General features: G+C 33.0%; 2 protein-coding genes and 2 non-coding genes across 7 annotated transcripts; 1 reads left to right on the top strand and 3 right to left on the bottom strand.

Moving 5' to 3' along the window:
• Positions 1-400: 400 nt before the first annotated feature.
• LOC121214255 (small nucleolar RNA R71) lies at positions 401-507 on the bottom strand. Its single transcript, XR_005909840.1, has one exon. It is a non-coding gene; the product is annotated as a small nucleolar RNA R71 (small nucleolar RNA).
• Positions 508-3,508: 3,001 nt separating this feature from the next.
• Positions 3,509-6,786, top strand: LOC107949446 (ras-related protein RABA4d). Its single transcript, XM_016884100.2, has 2 exons — positions 3,509-4,136; positions 6,116-6,786. Exons 1-2 carry the CDS (start codon positions 3,907-3,909, stop codon positions 6,561-6,563), a joined length of 678 nt encoding a protein of 225 aa, XP_016739589.1. The 5' UTR covers positions 3,509-3,906; the 3' UTR covers positions 6,564-6,786.
• Positions 6,787-7,172: 386 nt separating this feature from the next.
• On the bottom strand, positions 7,173-11,309 carry LOC107949445 (60S ribosomal protein L6-1). 4 transcript variants are annotated; one of them, XM_016884099.2, is made up of 5 exons: positions 10,971-11,309; positions 10,765-10,871; positions 9,896-10,077; positions 9,648-9,805; positions 7,173-7,446 (listed from the first exon to the last, which is right to left on the bottom strand). In XM_016884099.2, the coding sequence occupies exons 1-4, from the start codon at positions 11,231-11,233 to the stop codon at positions 9,650-9,652; spliced, it is 708 nt and encodes a 235-aa protein (XP_016739588.1). In that variant the 5' UTR covers positions 11,234-11,309; the 3' UTR covers positions 7,173-7,446; positions 9,648-9,649. The 4 variants fall into 4 exon arrangements, with proteins under 4 accessions (XP_016739588.1, XP_040942227.1, XP_040942226.1 ...); XM_041086293.1 differs by lacking the exon at positions 7,173-7,446 and adding an exon at positions 7,499-7,801; XM_041086292.1 differs by lacking the exon at positions 7,173-7,446 and adding an exon at positions 7,522-7,795.
• Positions 11,310-11,501: 192 nt separating this feature from the next.
• TRNAK-UUU (transfer RNA lysine (anticodon UUU)) lies at positions 11,502-11,574 on the bottom strand. The gene has a single exon. It is a non-coding gene; the product is annotated as a tRNA-Lys (tRNA).
• Between the last annotated feature and the right edge of the window lie 12,039 nt (positions 11,575-23,613).

The raw sequence follows: 23,613 nt of genomic DNA, 5'->3' as shown, positions 1-23,613 counted from the left end.
GCAAATATTCCTCGAATTTTAGATAACAGAGGCACACCCATCAAAGAACATGTAGTGCCAATCTTTGATGATTTAAATCTAAGAATTGTCAGGCCGCATATTCAAGCTCAGCATTTTGAATTAAAGCCAGTCATGTTTCAAATGCTGCAAACAGTGGGGCAATTTAGTGGGTTGCCTACTGAGGATCCGAGGTTGCACTTACAACTTTTTTTTGGAAGTCTGCAATTCATTTAGGCAGCAAGGTGTTCTTGAAGATTCCCTACGACTGAAGTTATTCCCTTACTCATTGCGAGATTGTGCTAGAGCATGGTTAAATGCATTGCCATCAGGTACGACGGTGTCATGGAATGAACTGTGTTAGAGGTTTTTGCTAAGATATATTCCTTCTAACATGAATGCCAAGTTTAGGAACGATATTACATTGTTTAGACAACCAAAGAATGAAACATTATATGAAGCATGGGAGTGATTTAAAGAGCTACTAAGAATATACCCGGTGCATGGTTTCCAGTATTGGACGCAAATAGAAATGTTTTACAATGCATTGGATGCTCATACAAGAATGGTTGTCAATGCATTTGCCAATGAGACTTTACTTGATAAACCATACAATGAGGCTTATGAAATTTTGGAAAGGATAGCAAATAATGATTATCAATACCCTACAACAGAGTTGGAACTGGCAGAAGAGTTGTAGGAGCGATGGAGCTTGAGGCAATTACATCTCTAATATCCCAGGTATCATCTTTAACAAATATGATTAAAACATTGAAAAGGTCATTTGCAATGCAGGAAATGAAAGTAGCAGAGTTAGCATGTGTTTACTATGGAGAAAATCATGTTTTTTTATGAATGCCCATCAAATCCAACCTCAGTTTACTACATGGGGAAATTTTAATCGCAACAACAACAACCCATACTCCAACATATACAATCTGAGGTGGAAACAACATCCTAATTTCAGTTGGAGTAATCAATGGGGGAAATGCCAATAATGTCATTCGATCAAATGTCGCGAGTGTACCACCTAGGTACAATCAATCTTTGCCACGACAAACTGCCTAGCAAAATTCAGCTTCAAGTTCATCTATGGAAACTTTATTGAAAGAGTACATAGCCAAGAATGATGCTATCATTCAGAGCCAGGCTGCATCTTTAATAGCTTTGGAAAATCAAGTAGGGCAAATTGCCATTGCATTGAATTTCAGACAACAAGGAGCATTACCGAGTGACATTGAGAATTGTTGATCTCAAGGGAAGGAACAGTGTAAAGCCATTATACTGCGAAGTGGTACTCAACTACCAGAAGTTGTGAATAACACCATTACTGAAGAAGGAATTTCAACTTTTGCAAATGAAAAGAATTTAGAATCAGTAGGAGAGCAAGCTACAAAGGAAAAGAGCAACCATAAAAATGCTGAAGCAGATGCAACTTGTATTACCAATAAAAATGTCACGACAAAACAATCTCGATAAATGGAAGGAACGCCACTCTAGAATAGAAGCTTCGATATGTACAGTTGAATAACGTTATTGTAGAGACGATACTAAAGTCTTAATATAGAAGTTGCGATCTGTACAAGTGAAGAACGTTAGTGTGGTTATCATTCGTGAGTCTTGTAGACATACACAAACTCAGAATAATAACGAAAGTCTAACTCTCGAAAGTAGTAAACTGCAATAGTAATTCTCTGGGTAGTAGTTTAGTCAAAATTATGCCATGGCGTTATTATGTTATGAAAATATTCCCTAAGTAATTCCAACATTTATCATTCAACAACAGAAATACTCTCTACTTATTCTTTGTGAATTGCTACGACATTTAGATTACTTTGTCATTTTTCTGTTATAATTGATATTATTAGTTCATTCATTAATTTCCTTCATCAATTTATACTCTGTTTCTTTTGCACATTTCATTAGATAAATTTACAGTAATACTTACCAATTTTAATCAATTTCTGATCCCTGTGGAGACGATACTCACTCATCATTATATTACTTGAATCGATGTGTACACTTGCACATTTGCATTACATATTTACACGCAACAATCAAGAACAATTTTTTAATATTATTTTTAATACTATAAAAATATTGAAGGGGCCTACTTATATTTTTTAGAGGGTCATTGTATATATACGGGTAATTTACCAATAAAAGCCCTTTTTTTCAAAATTTACCGAAATGGGCCAACTATTTAATTATTTACCGGAATGATCCATTTTCCGCGAAATCGCGTCCACGTCAGCGCGATGTCAGGGTATGCGCCAGGAAATCACGTCCACGACAGCGCAACTTACTGACGTAGACGGAAATCGTGCCCTAGAGGATGCGATTTGCTGACGTGGCATGAACAGTTTATGTTTTTTAGCTTGAAAAACTTTGAAAGGCCATAATTTTTGGCTCGGTTGTCCTATTGAGATGATTTTTTTTATTTCGAATAACTTTTCGAGATCTACACACTGAAAAATTGCTTAGAGATGAATAGGGACTAATTTGTAAAGTATAATTTGTTAGTTACGAGTATAGGGACTAAAGTGTAATTATTTCAAAATTAGCATGAAATTTTTGTATTTAAGAATATTTGAATGTTATGGAAGGATGAAATTGAATTTGAATTGAAAAACGAAGCTTAGATTTGAAAATATGACTATTTAGGTTTTAGGGGCTAAATTGAATAAAATGGAAAATTTTAAGGAACTTCTCAAAAGTGGAATGAGCTGACTTATACCTATAACAGGATGATACAAGACAATTCTGTAAAAAAAGATCCGGTGTTTACTTCAAATAAATAAGGAAAATAATGATTTGAATGTTTTAATATTTAATTTTAAATCGAAAAAATCAAAATTTAGGGGCAAAAAAGGATCTTTTTCGACGAAAAATGCGGCAAACCGCCTTCGGCTATTTGTCAGCGCGTAGATCTCGAAAAGTTATTCGAAATAAAAAAATCGTCTCAATCGGACAACCGAGCGAAAAGTTATGGCCTTTCAAAGTTTTCCAAGCTTAAAAACATAAATTGTTCATCCACGTCAGCAAATCGCGTCCTCGTAGGCGCGATTTGTGTCCACGTAAGCAAATCGCGCTAACGTGGACGCGATGTCCTGACACGTACCCTGACATCGCGCTGACGTGGACGCGATTTCGGGGAAAATGGCCCATTCCGGTAAATAATAAAAAAATCGGCCCATTTCGGTAAATTTATAAAAAACGACTTTTATTGGGGAATTACCCTATATATACAAAGGGGGAAATTACAAAAATTTTAGACCTTGGGAGCCATAACCCTGTGGACCTCTTAATGAATTCGCCACTAAATTATTTAATATTAGAGATATATATTTCAAAAATTAATGGAAAAATATCCCTATTTGGAGAAATAAATAAAAAAAACATTTAAATAAAGAAAAATTCTAGTATTTGTTGCTATGTATTAAAAATGAAATAAAATAAAATTAGAGAAGATACACCAAAATTCGGTGTCCATGCAATACACCAAAGCTTTTTTCTTCTAAAGCATCAATAAGACAAAAACCGTTAATGGGTCCCGCACAGACCGTTGGTGTTTTCACGTCTTAACAAAAATGCCTTCCAAAAAATCCCAAAATTCTCTGATCTTCTTCTTCTTCCTCTAACCCTAACCCTAACCCTAATTTCCAATTCCCATATTCACCTCTTTCCATTCGCCATCCTTCAAATGTCTCTCTCTGATCTATAATTATGCCAACCGTAGCATCTTTTCTCTTGTATAACCCACCAGATGCACATGATTAAACGTAACCACCTATTTTTTTATATGATTTGATTATTTTGTGCGTGTGTTTTTTTTATGATCGAATTAATTTCTGGATTTTGAGCCGTGGATTGATTTGAAGGTGGGAATTTTTTGATTGGGTGGTTATAATGTCAAACATCCGCGGCGGGGATTTCAATCAAAAGATTGATTATGTATTCAAAGTGGTTTTGATTGGGGATTCAGCAGTTGGGAAATCTCAGCTGCTGGCTCGTTTCTCCCGGAACCAATTTAGTTTGGATTCGAAAGCCACAATTGGTGTTGAATTCCAGACTAAAACCCTTGTTATTGATAATAAAACTGTTAAAGCGCAAATTTGGGATACTGCTGGCCAAGAAAGGTTAGATTTTTACTTGTTATTGCCTGAAATTTACAATTAGTTTATTTTCATAATGACATAGTTGCTAGGTTCGAGGAAATGGAAGAATTTAGAGTAGAAAATGTCAGGTAACAATTATATATACATATTACCTATCCAAGGAACAGTGTAATACTTGTAATAGGCAAATGATATACAATGGAATTGAGGCCCAAATGACATGAAAGAAACAGGAATCTGATAAGAAAGTAATACCTTTTTTTATATTCTTTTAATGATGATATGAAAACTTCATTTTACTTGGCTTATGGTTAATTTCTGGAGGTGTTGATGCATTGGTTGCTTATAGACTACTTAAACCCAAGGGATTTGGTGGCTTGAGATTTTCTGATTGGGTTGTTCTGAGCAGATCTTTATGATGCTTCTTTTCAATTCAATTATATTTGTCAGTAAAAGGCTGTTCAGAGTGGAAGGCAATGCCATAGCCATAGCTGTTGAGCTGCTTGGCCAGGCCAGTACTTCTAGGAACTGTTTTAGATGATATTCAATGGATAATTCTTAGTCCTCCAATTAAGACTTCTGCTTTTTGGTGTCATTGTTGTAGAAGATACACACTCATCTTTTTCCGGTTACAGATTCTAAAATTTTTCAAATGAGGAGAGTTTTTCTGATTCTGATGTTGGTATAAGCTTCTTTTTCCTTACACTTCCCTTCCTATTAAAATTAGAAAGCAAAAAGAAAAAAAGTGAAGCACAATTTCAAAGACTTTTTATAAACACATTATACTATCTTTTCCAACTCTTATATGTCACAATGCCGTCAAGCATTTTAGTAAAGCATTTTCATGTAGGTTATGCTGTTAATAGGCTTTTTGTCTTTTCATTTGTGACAGAGTTGTATTATAGTTTTCTCAAGAGCACGGCAATGTTAGGCTCGAGTATTTTCTGAGTTGATGGATAATTTCTTCGGAACTTTATGCTTTATTCTTGGGCTGGACTTGTGCTGAAAGTAATAGGCAATTGATGGGAGATAGTGAAATTTGTAAGTTTTTGATACTATAGGGGTCTTGGAAACTGATAGAAGAATAACAATCACAAACAAACATTTGTTCATATGGAACTCAGGTAATAGAAAAACTGCGCTCAGTGTTGTTAGAGAGTTTTAGTGTTCAGCAAATTTTCCGAATCTAATCAAATCATCTTTACATAAGCAGATTAATGCTACATTGACAAAAATACATGGTTCATCTTTTGAGAATTTCTAGAGCTGTTCTTGCAGATCAATGAATCTGTCTAACAGGTTCATGACTATATAAAGTGAAGGATAGTGAGTTCTTATCTATTTATCTTTACTCGAGCAGATTAATGCTACACTGAAAAACATAATTAGTTCCTCTCTTGAGATTTTTAGAGCAGTTCTAGCAGATCAATGATTTTTGAGTAATAGATTCATGACTATAAAAATGGAAGGGTAGTGAGCTCTTACCTCAAAAATCCATAACTTCTGCTGCAACGGGAATGAAGCTGTAACATAAACCCTCATTAATTAACTTATGCAGCATGCATGTTAAATGGTCATTATTGGTCATGGACATATCATCCAATCCAAGTATTTAACACACCTCATTAGTGCAACCTTTAGCTGAAAGCAAGAAATGACTGATGATGACAATTGCTTTGCTTTAAAATACTAGTCACATATCCTGCTACAGCAACAATCGGATGCTGCTAATCTTTGTCTTTGAAATGGTAGTCTTAGTGCTGGCTTACTCAAGATGAAACAATATAAAATTGGACCTTCTTTGGGATATGCTTAATGGCTTTGGTATTTTCAATCTTTATACCTTTTAACTCATAGATTAGGGCCTGAAAGTAACATGACAATGCCTGATAGACTAAGATCTCCTGGAGCTGTGTATTTTCTCATCAATCTACTGTATCTTGTTCCTTTCATGCTGTATGGTACGCTGAAACTGATCACTTTATTTGTTCTCCTGTCAGGTATAGGGCTGTGACGAGCGCATACTACCGAGGAGCGGTAGGAGCAATGTTAGTTTATGACATGACCAAGCGTCAATCGTTTGACAACATGGCAAGGTGGCTAGAGGAATTGAGGGGGCATGCCGATAAGAACATTGTTGTAATGCTCATCGGCAACAAATGTGACTTGGGGAGCCTGAGAGCAGTCCCAACTGAAGATGCACAAGAGTTTGCTCAAAGAGAGAACTTGTTCTTCATGGAGACATCAGCTCTAGAATCAACCAATGTTGAAACTGCATTTTTGACAATTCTAACCGAGATATACCGAATAATCAGCAAGAAAACCCTTTCTGCAAATGATGAGTTAGACGCCAATGGTAATTCGGGTCTTCTTAAGGGAACCAGGATTATTGTTCCCAATCAAGAGCCGCAAATCCAAAATCAAGGTGGCTGCTGTGGAGGATCCTAATTCTAATAACAATACCTTTGTTTTCTTTCTTTCTTTTTTTTTTCCTTCTTTTCCCAAACTGTGTTCTGATATATCTTTGCCAAGCTTTTATGATTTGTTAATTTAGGTTTGTTTGTTGTGTAATTCTTATAAAAAGTATATCAACATTTTATAGGAAAAGGTCATTCGTTAATACCCTTGTTCCACAGAACGAGGTGCTGATCAATTAATATTAATTATTTTATTCTCCGGGGCTTCATTTCTATATTCACCTCTTTACTCCGCTCTTGTCTCGGTGAATTTTTATTTTTTTATTTTATTCATTGAATTATATAAAATCAAATATTTTTGTCTCTAAAGATTAACAGCCGTTTGAATTTTAACGAAACTACTGAGATGGATTTTTTTTATCGACAAATTTAGACTTCTAAAATTCATACATTAATAAATTTAACCTTCAAAATAAATAATAAATTTTCATTTTTAAAAGGTTTAATATATACAAAGAAATATGAACTTTAATTGTCCTTACTTTTTTATCATCTAATTATAGGGTCATGTCATGTGTATTAACGAACAAAAAATATTGTGCCACGTGTACTAAAAAGAAAAATAATTTAATTGAAATTCTTTTTATCAATTTTCTTTTAATTTTTATTAGTTAGAAATAAACTATAAATAAAAACCTTTAGTTAATTCAAATTTTCAATTTTTTTCTTTCTTCTCCCAGCACCATCCTTGTTGACCACACCATCGCCCGCCTTGCTCGGTCGCTCAAGCTCCGACCCAACACCTAACCCCACCGTCGTTCACAGACCTCTACCGTTGTCATTTTCCAAGCTCTTTTTAATATTTTCAAAACACATCCAAGTTCACCACCATCGTCGTCGTCTACTTCTTCACACTGCACCACCACCACCATCATTGAACCCATTCAAGAATGCAAGAATTTTTTTTCTCTTTATTTGTTTTTTCTAAAAGGTGCTAATTTTATTACAATATAACAATAACCACAAGACCAAACACTCAATATCAAGAAAAAAAATAGAGCAACAGTCGACAAAGAAACACTCAAGACTAGTCGAAACAACAGCAGTCAAGCAAGTACTCAAAGCAACAACATACAAATCAACAATACATAGCAGCAATACGAAGAGAAACACTCAAGACAAGGAAAAAAACATAATTTGGCACAACGGAGAAAAGAGACGAGACGTGAAAGAAGAAATCCGGGCTATCGGGTTCTTGAATATCTGAGTCTCCATTCGAGAATCCCAACAATGGGAAGGCAGGGAGGACCGAGGGAAAGCCATAAACCAAGGTTAAGATGATGCAAATCAATAAAACGCACACATGAACATTTCCGTTAATATTCCAACAGCTATTAACTTTTACCATTTTATAAATTACTCTTTACAAAATTGGTATTAATAATTGTACATTTCTTAACAAATCCAAAAACTGAAATTTCTCGTATTAAAATATTTTTTTATTAATTTGTCATGCAACAAAAACTTCAACTTAGGTTCACGATTTGGGGAAAAAAAACTTACATAAACCAACGAGTATAGCTATATTCGTGATTGGACTAATTTAAATTGTTAATATTAGTAAAATAACCAAATCATATAAAGACTAATGACTTAAGTTTTAGATTTAGTTTCACCTGATTCAGATCTATATATTTACGTTTTCTCATTGCAAGTATATTGGTAAAAACTTGAATTTTGGTCCTCTATTATGCTCACATTTCATATTTTAGTCTTTACATATTTTTTAGTTTCTCAATGTATTTATCAATGTACTCAATAACTAATCATCCGCATTCTGTAAAAACATTAAGGGATAAATGCTAACCACGAGTTAAAACTACTTTATACCAGTGCAAAAATCAAACCCTCGACCACTGGTTAAGTAAAAAAAACTCTTGTTATCTCACTAACTCTTGTAGTTATTTAATCTTTACATTTTAATTTGACATAATTTAATTATTTACTTTTACAATGACCAGCAATCTAAATAGTTAACATTTTTAGCTATTCTAATTAATTTTGTTACAGTCAATATTTTTTAGTGAAATACTATTTCATCAAAAACATTTATTTTAGTGGCACGATGAATTAAAATAAGTGTTACTAAAAAAACACCATGTCAGCTACCAAAAATATTGAAGGTGCTATTTATTTGAACTAATTAATTGCTCGCATTTGAGATTTAATTTTTATGTTTTAATTTAACAAATTGTTATTATCTTTAACTAATTAAAATGATTACGTGAATCTCATAGAAAAATATGTTTCTAGCACCATATATATATTCACATGGAATTGGAATGGATATCCTTAAGAAAATCTCAATTTCAACATTTTGAATATCAACTATTTCAACAAATTAATGATCTTATGTAAAAAGCCAAATTATATAAAACTAAAAGATAGATACTTCTAAATTTAAAGATAGTCTAATCAAAAACAGTCTATGCCCAACACAATAATGTCGTTTAATTTTAATTTAAATGATATAAGTGATCATATATTTACTGAAGATAGCAAGTTTATATTTACTTAAGATAATAAAAAAAATTATATATATATATGCTTTACAAGTGATAAGAAAATATGTTTGAATAAAATTTACTCATATTTCATTATTCATACTAATAACTTTTGGTTGACTATTATTTATGAAATTTTACGAAAATAATTATAAAAAGAAATTTCCAGTCAAAGCTGGGAAATTATAACTAGATAAAAAATATAGGAGAGTGGGCTTTAAGGTTTTTTTTATATATAAATATTATATTACCCATCTAACTAAACTCTTTTGTAAATTTATTTTTTATTATTTTTCTTTTTAGCTGGCAAAATCGTAATGGTTTTCCCTTACAGAACTCTAGTCTCTAGTGGGCAAAATTCCATACTATAACTTCAATAAAAAAAATAAAAACAAAATCCAGTAGAGATTAGAAGAAAACACAAAAATGGAAATTTGGGGTTCTTGCCTCACAAAATGATTTAGGTTACCTATATAGCATCCGAAAATAGGATCAATGATACTCAAAAACCAAAACAACACCAATGTAAAAGCACTTAGCTAACAACTTACTTCTAGAAGACAAGTTCATGTGGTTTCATGCCAGACTTTAGCGAAAATCTTGCGGCAAGGTAGGCCTTCAAGTCTGGGACTCCCTCGATGGACTTTATTAAAGAGGCATCGACAGATTTCTGATCTTCTTTCTTGTCTTCTGGCAGTTTCTTCTTATCCTATACCATTTCCACCAAAATTAAAGGAACTCAAATCAGATTTGCTTAATTATGACAAGCTTAAATAATAGTAAATGCAATATAACCAACCTCTTTTTCAGCTTCGAAAAACTCCCCTTTGCTCTTCTTCTTTTTCTTGTCTACTTCCTTGGCAAAGTACTTGTCATCGAACTTCTCTACGTTAACTCCGGAGATGTCAACCTTAGTGGAAGTCGCAATGACATAGGACTGGTTCACACGCCTTAAAGGAACGCCATTAATCTTGAACGGTCCTACAATGAAAACAAGTTCCCCATATATGAGCAAAGCATGAAATTCAGACAACCAACAAGTAATGATAACCAAGTCTCCTCCTTAAGCCACGAGAGGCAAACATAGATACCAAAACAGTTAGCATACAAGTAAATCTCAGGTTATGATTTCACGATCGCAGCACTTAAACACCAGACCATTGAATGTTAAACAGGATATATTATGATAGAATCTAACATATAAGTAGAAGTAGAACCAAAGCCAAAATACAGCAACAGAAAAAACATCAGTTCAAGCATTCATGGTCCATACTACAGATATTGACATTATTAAAAAAAATAGTAGAGTTAAGCATGATTTGCAACTTTCTCAAACACAAGGTTGTACATTTTTACCAAGTCTGCGGCACTCTTCAACCGGGTCTCAACTCTCTTATTTTTAAGAAGAATAGAGATTATTTTGAGGACAAATCTTGTCTTTTTCATATAGATTCTAGAAACATATTTGCACATAAAGAAATTTGAAGCCAAAACATGATAACTTTTAATAATTCAACTTTGGCATACTTGGTTGTTATATTATTTTATGAAATTTGTTAAAATAAAATTTTCAGATATGGGTCTAGTATCTATAATATCATTCCATAAAACAAATCCCAAGTAAACATTCAGCAAATGAAACAAAAGTTAGAGGAAAAAAAAGGTTACCAGTAACCAAAAGAAGCCCAGAAGGAAGTTGCTTTAAGAAAACAACTCTCTTCCCCATAAATCTACCAGCCAACAAAATCAGCACCGTCCCAGGCGTAATGCTAGCTCTAAACAAATTAAACCCCAAAGAAAATGATCCAACATTAAGAAAGTAGCAACTTCTAAAATATCTACAAAACAAATAAATAATGATTAGAGAGAAGAACCTCAGCTTGGTGGGCTTAGGCTTGCGCTTGTTGAGAAGGGGCTTCTTGACATCCTCAGCAGGGTAAAACTTGGGGGGTTTCTCGGCGGCGGCGGCGGCGGGGGCCTTAGGTTTGGGGTCATGGCGGGGGAAAACTCCGCCGTTTTTGGCCTTGATTGCCCAAAGCCCACGCTTGTGGTACATCTTAGACCTGGAATACTTTCCGACGCCACGAATGAGATCTGGGTTTCGGGACTTGACGGGGGTCTTCCTTTTGGCCGCCATATTCTTCTCTAAACCCTTACGCTCTGATGCTGATGTTCAGCGACGCGTCTAAACGATGCATTCATTGACTCCCAAGTGATTAGGGTTTTTTATGGTGAATTCAGTTTCCAACTGACTTTGGGGTTTGGGCTTGATTTCATGATCCAATCCAAAATTATGGCCCAAGTTTGTTGGACGTAAAGACATTCTTTGCCCGTTTTTGAGAACAAAAATAATGTAAGCCCAAATAACCAGCCGGAAATGAACAGTGGAATAACAAAAAAGTAAACGCCGTCTGTGGGAATCGAACGCACGACCACATGGTTAAAAGCTAAGCGCTCTACCGGCTGAGCTAAGACGGCCTGGACGTTTATTTTCCAATAAGTAATATTTGTTTTTTAAAATAGATTAATTAACGAAAGCTGATAGTAGTTGGAATAATTTTGAAGTTTGTACATTATCTTATTCAAATACATATGTTTTGATTTCGTGTAATTATTCATGTTTAACTTTGATTTGTATCAACTATTGTATACTTGTATGCTACTAGCTTCATTCCTAACCATTCCAATCACCTCGTAATACTCAATTAGTATAAAGATATCCTCATATAAGATGCAATTTCATTAAAACTCTTTTTTTAAAAATAATTTTAGATTATGAGCGTAATCTTAAATTTTAGATCAATATATCCTTTATTTTTATTGTTTTAATCCGTTTAGTCCTTTTCTTGAAAAAAAATAAAACTAATTAAAAATAAAAATTCCTCTTTTTCTTAATAATGGAACAGTAGATGTTATACTTTAAAATTATAATTATTATATTTATTATGATGATTTATTTCTTAGTATATTAATTATTATAATATGATTGATGATACAATCACTTTTTATGAATTATTATAAGTAACATTTATATATTTACTTTAACATCATATAGTTACTCATTAATATATAAATTGTAATACAGAATAAGAATTATAATGATTCATAATTTTATGAGAATTGAGACTAAAAAATATTAAAAACTAAACTTGTTAAAAAAACAAATTCTATAACAAGGACTATTTAGTAATATGTGTTTTTAGATAATCTTACACTTTGTCAAACAAATACTTGAATCCTACATTTTAGCTAAATGATCCAAATAAGATAATGTAACATATTTGACATTCCGCTCTATAAATTTTGCATTATAATCGTATTACAAAACTAATCTTACTTTCCTTGAACCAAACGCCGCTCATTATTTAAGGCACAAAAATAATATTTAGCTAAAGATGAAAATGAATTAATCTTTTTGCTTAATGTCACTAGTCGGTGAAAATGAATTAAAATTTCATATATATAATTAAAACAAACCAGAATTTTAGTATCGCATTGCAAATTGAATTTATTGTGTAATTTAAAAGTTTATCTCAAATAAAATTATCAACATCATTCAAATAGTAATGGATCTTCATATTTAATTTGAAACATATGATAAATTCTTATATGTTAGCTTCGATTTTCAAAAAACAATTTCAAAATTCTTTAATCAAATATGTATAATTTATTTTCAAGTGTTTCAAACTTAAAAAATAATATTTTCTAATGACTTAGATAATTCACAAATATTTTTGAACAACTCCACCACCTTTCAAAATTGTTTCTAAGCATTAAAATGCATTTCTTAGGTCAAGTATTGAGACTTAGTCCTCAACTTCTCGATATCTCTCAACCAATTTCAAACAAACATTTTGAAAAAGGTATAGTGTGATACTTATGTGCCAAGTCTCGAGACTTAGCACTGCGAGTATCAAGACTTATAAAACAATAAGCATAGGCCTTTTGAGAGCAATATAGTCTTGAAACTTATTGGCTTAAGTATTGAGACTTACTCCTCAAGTCTTGAGACCTCAGGATTTCTAACGGCTATTTTTCAACCAAGTCTTGATACATGTCCTTTAAGTATTGAGACTTGACTCTACAATTTGTATTAAATGCTCAAGATTAATTCTTCTAACGGTTAGAAACTCCTTCCAATGGCTTCAAACGTTAAAAATTGGTTATAGGATATATATTCAAGTCAAGAACACTTGAAGACTATAGAGAGCAACATTAAAGCTAAACGATGAAGAGAAAAGTCTTCAAATCTTCATTCTTTCATTTTCTCTTGTAAATATTCTTTAGGAGCTTAGTGTCAAATCTTTTATCATTCACATATATTTGTATGTATAGCTCATACTTGTAAACATCTACCTTCATAGTGGCTGTCATTATTCTTTATTCATCTTGTCACCAATTGTAAATTAGGATGAATTTAGTTAAGTCATAAAAACTAAAGAGGGTTCTAGTTTAGCCATAAAAGTTAGGGGAAATGTTCTATCTAAGCTTTGAGAAAAATATAGAATTGTAAATGTTATACCTTCTCCTTGAAAGATATCAATTCTTATAGTGGATTGAGAAATCATTGGTTACCAAGGTAGTGAATGTAGGCAATTGGAGTCAAACTACTATAAATTGATTTGTCCAAGCATTTCTCCTTTTCTCTTTTAATTTGGAATAATTTGTAAAGATTTTAAAAATACCAATTCACCCCCTTGGTATTTTCACGCCTAACATTAACCTTATTTATGATTTTTTTCCATTATTACAATATTGGTGAAAGAAGGATGATAGGATTTGAACCTGTAACATCTAGAAGTTAGAAAAAAATTTAACCACTACTTCAAACAAGACTTGACATTATTTATGAACTTAATCCACAATCAATGTATTAAAAGCCACTTCTATACTCATATTTGTAAATGAATAATTATTTGATACAAAGTAGATACATTATTACTTAACTCCATTAGAAATATTGGAGAAAAAAGCAACAGTTACTAGAACTAATTATTTGGTGGTTCTTCTGTAACAGCCCGAATTTGGGGGTAGCCGAAATAGTGGTTTCAGGATCACAAATTCGATGAGAAAAAATTTATTTTAATTATATTTTTATGGTCTACGATTTCAAAAAATGATTTTGTGAAAATTTCGTTCGAAAATTTTGACGTTTGGGCACTCAATTTAGTCAAAAGAACTAAATTGTAAAAAGTGCAAAAGTTGAGCTCTATATGTTAGAGGTGTCCAATTGTTATGAAATTCTAAATTGGAGGTCTTTATATGGTAATTAGACCATTGGTTAAGTTGGTGGACAAAAATGGGTATGGTTAGGCATGTTTCCAAATTTTTTCATTAAGGGCATTTTGGTCATTTAGTTATTAAAATGAATTAAAAACAAAATTAAAATCCAATTTTTGTCCATATTCAACCCCTAGGCCAAAAATTACATGGATAAACCATGGCTAGGACTTTTCAAGCTTCCAAGTTCGATTGTAAGTCCATTCTATCCTCGTTTTTAATGATTTTTACATTTTTGAAATCCTTGTAACAAGATTTACCTATTTTTACCATTGTTTTGAACTAGGGTTTGTGTTTAAAAATTTACCCATGAATGATATGCATGTATTTTGATATTTTATGGAAGAATATGAATGTTTGGAGTGTGATAAACGATTTGTACTAAGTAATTTTCGATGAAAATGCCTAAAAGGATTAATTTGTAAAAGTTATAAAATATGTCACAAGTGTGTGAATAAGTGAGTATTGTGGACTGCTATAGTTATGAAAATGGTTTAGCTAGGCCTAAAATGAAAGGAAATTGAATAAAAATTATTTTACGAGCCTAGGGGCAAAATCATAATTTTGTGAAACTTTAGGGGCAAAAACATAATTTTCCCAAGTATGATTTTTGGACTGGAATGAATAGTGTGAAGGTTATTTAAGTTAAATGCATTGTTATAAATCAAGAAAGACGAGAAATTGAAATTAATCGATAAAAAGAAAAGTGAGAAAAAGTGAAAAATTCCCGAATGAACCTTTGGAATAAAAAGGGATACGAATGAAGTGACAAAAATAATCACATGTGTGGCACGGATTGTGTGTAGGCCACTATGTAAAAGTGAAAGTGATGGTCACGTGTGTAGTACTATGTGTAGGCTACTACGTGTACAGGAATGATAGGTCGCATGTGTAGTACTATGTGCAGGCTACTATGTGTACCAGATAGTTTCGATCACGTGTGTAGTACTATGTGCAGGCTACTACGTGTATCGGATGGTAATGGTCACATGTGTAGTACTATGTGCAGGCTACTATGTGAACTGAACATCATTGATTAGTAAGGTGGTTGCTATGTGCTGATTCCACCGGACATCATTGATTAATAAGGTGGTTGCTATGTTCTGAATCCACCGAGTATCTGTTATTATTCCGAAGTGTTCATCGGGAAATTGACTAAGTGTAATTGAATAATGAATATAGGTGTGGAATTGAATTGAATATCGACTTAGAAATGGAAAAGTGAATTTTGAATTGAATTGTGATTGAAAGTGAAAAGGTGAAATTATGAAAGAGTACATTTAGCAATAAAACAGTTTAGACAGCAACAGTTGTGTGACTTTGAAAAATCATAAAAAAATGGTAGAGATTGAATTAGAGGCTGAATAATATATGAAATTTAATCTGAATGAGTCTATTTCACATAAAGAAACAAATAAAGCAAAAAGAGTTATATATTTTGAGATATTTGAAGTTTAGTTAGACAGAGTCAGAATGAGTTCGGAGTCCCCTATTCTGACTTTGGAAAATTGTAAAAAATTGTAAAAAATAATTATGGGATAAATTTTATATTTTTAGAGTCATCAGTGAATCTATTTTCAAGATAAAGAAACAGAAACAATATCCGAATTCTACACAATGAGATAATTAATTTTTAGTGAAGAGAGGTCAGAACTATCGAGCAGTGAAATAGGGGAAACTTTAAAGAATAAAATGTACTATTTGGATAAACAAAAAATTCTTAAAATTTTATGATAAGAGGATATGTGAATCTAGTTTTAGGTAAAATTAACGGATCTTAATTTGGAGTTCTGTATCTCCAGGTAAAAATAATTTAGTGACTCTAACTCGAATAGATAGCTTTGAATATACATGTGAGTGAATAGTGAAATTGTAGTTAATGTTGTTTAAGTGTGTTATACACATTAAGGATGTGGAATGGAGAGGAGGATGAGGAAAATTGGAAGAACATATGAATGATTTGTGTATAATTGGCCATATGCTCGATTATAATCGATAAACAATTAAAAAGAAATGATGTTTATAATTGTGCATTATTAGTTATAGTTAAAGTTCATGTGAGAAAATAAAGTTTCATAGTATGTGTATGTGGCATACTTGGTATATAATTTGGTATGTAGCAATGCCAGAAATGGTTTATGAATTAACTCATGTTGATAAGTTTGATACATAAATAAATGTGGTGCTTATCCATGCTTATAATGCATATACTATATGTTTATTTGGCTAGCATGTTTGGTGTGTATGCTTAGGCTTTGGCCAAGTTGTGGCTGAATTACGCCACATTAAATTTATAAAATTATGCATTGAGATGGTAAATGTCTAGATGAAAATATGCTTGTGATCATAAAAGGGTGGTAAGGTTTAAAGTTTGTAATCTTTATTAAAATGGTTTATCATGTGGTTAGTCTTCAAAAAGGCTAGCTTGCGACTACGGTTTAGTGTAATGTTTATATCTTGTGTGATATGCATAGGAAACGAGAGTGGAAATGAAATGAAATACTAGGTTCATGCTTGAAGTGTAAAATGATGCAAAAGGGGGACGTTAAGTTAAACGATAAATATTTATTAGTATTGAACTTAATGAAATTAAATTGTACGTGAATTAAATGGAAATTGCAAATGATATTATTTGAATTAAATGAATTATTGTGGTATTGAAATGTATATTGGATTGAGAAATTGAATTGAATCGTGAAAATGAGAATTGTGAATTAAATGAAATGGAAATGAAGTATTGAATTGCATGAGTATGTATTGGGTCTCAGAAGCCCTATTTATTACAAATATAGTATTTTGAAGTTATAACGTGAAGATTTATAAAAGCCTGTTAAAAATTTGAAGAGTTTAAATTTGAATGAAATTTTATAACTCAGTTTAACATGTTTATAAGTGTATGTGTTCTGGTAATGCCTCGTACCCTATTCCGGCGTCGAATATGGGTAAGGGGTGTTACAATGTGACATCACCAGATTCGGTCTTCGGTCATAACGTTTAGACTGGATTTAGGGTGTTACATCTTCTATAGATGTTGAAAACATACCTTTCCTTAGATGTTGATTTTATTTTTAACCACCGTACACAACTCTATGAAGCTTTATCTCATTTTGCATTATTTATTCTTAATTTAATATTATAAAATTTATAAGGTAGTTTATTCATAAAAACAATTCTTAGTTATTTTAAATTTTGTATTATATAATTTATAATATAATTTTTATCATAAATAGAATTGTTTAAGACAGATTAAGTATTTATCAAAACTATCTACATCCACATTTAAAAGAAATTCAAAACAAATGTAGGCAAAATTCACGAAATGGATTGAATTTTATTGTCCTTTGCTCATTACTCATATTTTATTAGAAGCTTAGGGAAAAATAAACATTGATGCATCAACAAAGCAATAACCAAATAATTATATTTGTAATAGCATCGACACTGTTGAGTGTATTTTCAGTAATGGGTTCTTGGATCATTGAAAAGTTGAAAGACCAAAGTTAGAACATAGTATAGGTCCATAAGATCTGTTTCATGTTTCAATTCTCATCCTAAAAGTTTAAAAGCTTTTTTGGATATTGAATTTAGACTAAAAAATGTAAGAGGGAAAAAATATAAGCAATCAGTAATTGAATCTCTTGCTGGAGGAAAAAGCACAATTACTGAGAATCACCAAGAAGGTAAAGCATAATAACCCTATTAGAAATATTAAATAGGAAAACTGAAACAAAAAAATAAAATAATTTTATTAAATTATAATGGCTTTGAGGCGTGTATGAAGAAAAAAAAATATTAGGATAAAAAAGATGTCCATTATTCTCATTGACCTCAAACATGTATATATGGATCCAAGATTCCTACTAGAAATAAACTTCTATATCTGTACAAAACAAGATTTATACAGAGTAACTACCAAAAATACATTCACTAATATAGCTAAAGATCATAGAATACCATTCCTTTAATCACGCTGATAAAGCCATAGATCCTAGATTATCATTCCTTTAATTGTTGCACTGATTTGTCTAAAATTTCTTCAACACCCCTTCAAGTTGGAGCATGAAGATTCGAAATGCCCAACTTGCCAAGAAGAAACTGAAATTGGTCTGTGCCCAAAGTGTAACGCCCTGAATAATTTATTTTTGTTTCTATAAATATTTAACATAAATGTGAATCTGCTTTAGTGGTTAAGTGTTTTGGGTGTATGTGTGAGGTTTTGAGTTCAAGTCTCACCTTTGGAAAATTTTGTTATTTTTTTCTAATCCTAGCCTTACCCTTGTTAAGCGGGCTTATATAAAATTGTCTGTTAATTTATATTAGAATGAGCCTGTTGGTTTGAGTGGTAAGAAGTTAGTGTGTTGGGGGTCTTATGTTCGATTCTTTGCACAAGTGTGGAGGTTAATTTTTGCCTCGATTGAGTGAGAGAGTTTGGATGGGATTGAGAGTTTGTGTGAGTGGGGGTGGTTGAGGATGAGAGGATAGTGGGGAGTTGGGATATTGAGAGTTATCAAGTTTTGTTTGTATTTTTATTTTTATTTTTATTTTTTTCAAAATTTGTTTTTCTCTCTCTAAAAAAAACTAACGTTAATTTCTTCTGTTTTTCCCCTTTCTAATATTTTCTTTTCTCCTCTGCAAACATTTTTTTTGTTCTTCTTCGTTTCGATTTGTCAATCTGTTGTTCAATCGTGTTGTCGGAATTATCGGGTTCTCCTTCTGATTCGGTAAGTAGAACTCTATTTATCGCTTCAGTTGGTTCTGAGATGATAGCGGTGTTTTGTCAACCTTTATTTGGTGTTTAATCAATAAATTTTATGTTTAGGTGAAGGTTGTGAGGTGGAAGATTGCACTGCAGCGGCTTAATTTGAGGTCGTGATTATTTTTGTTAGGGGTGAGTCAGTTTTTGTGTTTTTGGTTAATCGTGTTAGACTCGTATAGTGGTTGCTGAAGGTTTTGGGTACTCTGTTTTTAGGTGTTGGTGGTATCGAAAGTGGTTTCGTGTCGAAAACGTACCAGATGTGTACCCGAAACACGAAAAATTGAGCTTCGACAAAAGTCGAAAGTGTATTCTGTTGATGCCACATGGGCGTGTGCTTGCCCGTGTGCTTGGCCGTGTGCGAGACACGGCCATGTGATTGACGAAGGCATAAGGGTGCGCATGACACCATCGTATGGTGGTGTGAGTGTAGTTGTGTAGGCCACACGGGCTAGGCCAAGTTGGTTGTGTGTGCCCATAATTCTGAAATTTTTTCTAGGGCCGCACGAGTCATTCTAATCCACTGTGGGCTTACCATTGGGTCGGTAAGGGCTAACCAAACCCTATTTTTTGTGCTATGATATTCTGATAGATTGATTTGAGTAGGATACTAAATGTATGTCTGCCTGTACTGTTTAAGCAAGCACTTTAAGTCTATAATTTATGTATTTGTATTCTATACATGTATTCTGTATCTGTATTTGGGGTGGGATTTGAATATGTGGAGGAAGTGGTCTGTATTGGCGACATTTCACCAATATTCTGACAGCTTGACTGCTTATTATCTGTAATGTGTCGCATCGATACTGTAACACCCCGAACTCGAGACCGTCACCGGAGTCGAATACGAGGTGTTGACAGACTTTTTAAAAATTTTTCCAGACACTGCCCAGTCTGAGTACTAGTCGCTTCAAAAATCATATCTTGAGTTTCACAACTCGAAAGTAAGTTTTGTGATTTTTCCCTGAAACTAGACTCATGTCCCACCTATATATTTTTTTCTAGAATTTTTGGTCGGGCCAATTAGTACAGTTTATTAGTCAAAGTCTCTCATGTTACAGGGGTCGACTACACTGACCTTTTCCCATTACGACTGGGATATCTCTCTGCACAGGGCTTCAATACTAATGCCGTTTGTTTCTATGGAAACTAGACTCAGAGAGGAATCCATACATATATGGTATGACCCCTAATTATCTCTGGTCAATTTATAGTGAATTTCCAAAGGCGGAACAGTGAATCCAGAAACTGTTCTGGCCCTGTTCCACAAGAACCCGAATATCTCTTTCTGTACTGTTCCTATAATTGTTTCGTTACTTCCATATGAAAGTAGATTCATCAAGGTTCGATTACATAATTTATTCACTATTTAATTCCACTCCTACGAATTTATGTGATTTTTCAATTCTACACCACTGTTGCTGTCAAAATCTGTTTTCAAGGTAAATTTTACCTATTTTGTGGTTACCATGGACCAACTAGGGTTTTGCCATACATAGGTCCACATGTGATCATATTTAGCCATTCCAATGGCTGATCATTAGCCCAACACTTCCATTTCAATCCATAGTCACATCGTGAAACCATATATATACATACATAAACACAAATGGTCTAATGCCATACTCCACATCTACAAGCCATTTTCGCATGGCTTTACACACATACATCACAAAAGAACTTAAACAACAGGGGGTAGTCCTATACATGCCATATCCAGAGTTCAACTAAAAGAGTACCAAAAGAGCTTGATAGTGTAGATGACTTCGACTTCGCTGATCCCGAATCCGATAGCTAACGAACAAAATCTATAAAACAGAGAGCCAAAGCAACCGGGTAAGCATTTTAAGCTTAGTAAGTCTCAAGTAATGAAATCGGCTTTGACTACAGTATTACATTCACATAGCTAACTAAGTCATTTTATTTACACACATTCTCATAATCCTACTTACTTCACACTTCATCAACATATATACACAAGGTATCAACCTTTCTAAAAGCCGAAAATTCGTTAGCCGATCGCACGAATACTATTTAAAACGAATCGACTTTTCCAATGCACATGCAACATACCTTATCGTTCGGGTTGGTCGAGCATATTTATTGAATTAATTACAGCACAAAACGCTCACATTCAAACCCAAGTTTCTTCGGTATTTAACCGAATACAACCGCAAACACACTTGCCTTCGGGTCTTAACCCGGACATATCAACTTGCCTAATTGCCTTCGGGTCTTAGCCCAGATATATCGTCTCGCATAATTGCCTTCGGGTCATAGCCCGGACATATTAACTTGCCTAATTGCCTTCGGGTCTTAGCCCGGATATATCGTCTCGCATAATTGCCTTCGGGTCATAGCCCGGACATATTAACTCGCATAATTGCCTTCGGGTCTTAGCCCGGATATATCAACTCGCATAATTGCCTTCGGGTCTTAGCCCGGATATATTAACTCGCATAATTGCCTTCGGGTCTTAGCCCGGATATATTAACTCGCATAATTGCCTTCGGGTCATAGCCCGGATATATTAACTCGCATAATTGCCTTCGGGTCTTAGCCCGGATATATTCCAATGCTCATGCACACATATATCAATAATCATAACACATCCATATCATTTCTTCGTTACTAAGGCTCAAACACAAAACATTTATTAAACCTTTCAAATTTCGGCTCAGTAGCCGCACACAAAGAGCATAATTTCAATTGGCTTTATAACATAGTCTCTAAGCACATTCGACTATCCGTCATAGTATGACTATTCATTTCAATATAATTCAAGTAGGGTCATTACTCGAAGACTTACCTCAAATGTCGTCGAACGACTTCAACGACTATTCAATTACTTTTTCCTTCCCTTTATCGGATCTAGATCCCCTTTGCTCTTGAGCTTAAGTTCAACAAATTTAAAATAGTCATTAATCGACTATTCAAGTATTACTTTCAGAATAATATATATATATTGATCCGACTTTCACACACACAGATTTTATTAAGTAACTTATCAATTTAGCTATTCGATTTAATACATGTATACCATACAATTAAGTACAAATGATGTTATTAACTAGATATTAAACATCACACATATGCTCTACTCATGTTCCAACGAACATAATTCTAGCTTATTACCATGCATAATCGAATTTATTTAACATCATTTAGTTTCATATAAACACACATATCGTCCCAAATCGACACAAGAGTCAAATTCATCACTCAAACATTCACACCAATTTATTTTACTATTTTGGCCGAAACCCTCAATTGGCTATCATAGCCTTAATAATTCAATATAAATATGTATACATATATATACAATCTAAATCCCTCTCTTAACACATAATCTACTAACTTGGAAATTATTTTCTAACAAATTTTAACTTACACTAAAGCCGAGTGTTACTCAAGCTTTAAGCTCATGTTCTTTCATTATTAAGCAAGTGTTATAACACAAGGATTCATGGCCGAAACCTATGCATAACATTATTCAAGATTTAAACTCTTAAATTCATTTACAAAGCCGAACCTTTTGATTTATATATATATAAAATAATCTCTAATTATTTTATTCAAGCACCCAATGGCATTTTCTTTAATTTAACCCTAAGATAAACAAAAGATTTATTCATGCAACTTAATAAGTTCATGTTCATCTCTTTCACACATAAATACCAACAATTAAGTATTTACTAGTTCAAACTCCATTAAACCGTTAGAACATCAATCTATCCCTTACCATATCTCCCAAAAAAAAAACGAATGCACAAATATATATAAATGAAAAATAATGTTAAATGTCATTAACAAATAAAGCCATAGACACACAACTTATAAGTAAATTCCATCCTTGCAAAGCCTATAGTTCACTCGGCCACTCAACCCACAACCTATCGAAACTTCAATTCAAACTCATTAGCCGAATATACATATACTTATATTAAGCACATATAACATCTTCTTCAAGACACATTCGGCTATGGCATAATTTCCTTATAAAACCCAATTAATCAATCCACCTTAACCGAAACTTAACTCATACAAAACCTATCTTCAAACCATAAAATAGGTAGAAGTTAAACTAATCATCCAAATGGTGCATAAGTTTTCCAAGAATGACATTGAACTTACCTTACTTTAGGTATCCACCTTAGCCGAATTTTCTTCCCCAAAGGCTTTTCTTCCTCTTCTTTCTCTAGTTACGGCAATGGAGGAGAAAACATAGGCTAACTTTGGTTTCTCCTCCCACTAACTTGTATTTTATTAACCTTATTCATTATTTCATTTTGTAACATAAACTATTAGCATAAAATAGTTATAATATTATTTAATCCATAACATGGCCGGCCACCATATTTAACTTGGGTAAATTGACATGCAAAACCACTCCTTTCAATGCATGTACTATTAGACCATTGTAAATTAGCCTCTCACTTTCCAACAAAGTTTCATATAAGTCCATAAAAAAAATTCACATAAAG

Source organism: Gossypium hirsutum, chromosome D01, assembly GCF_007990345.1.
Source record: "Gossypium hirsutum isolate 1008001.06 chromosome D01, Gossypium_hirsutum_v2.1, whole genome shotgun sequence".
Classification (NCBI taxonomy): Eukaryota; Viridiplantae; Streptophyta; class Magnoliopsida; order Malvales; family Malvaceae; genus Gossypium; species Gossypium hirsutum.
This window is presented reverse-complemented; position numbering and strand designations above follow the sequence as displayed.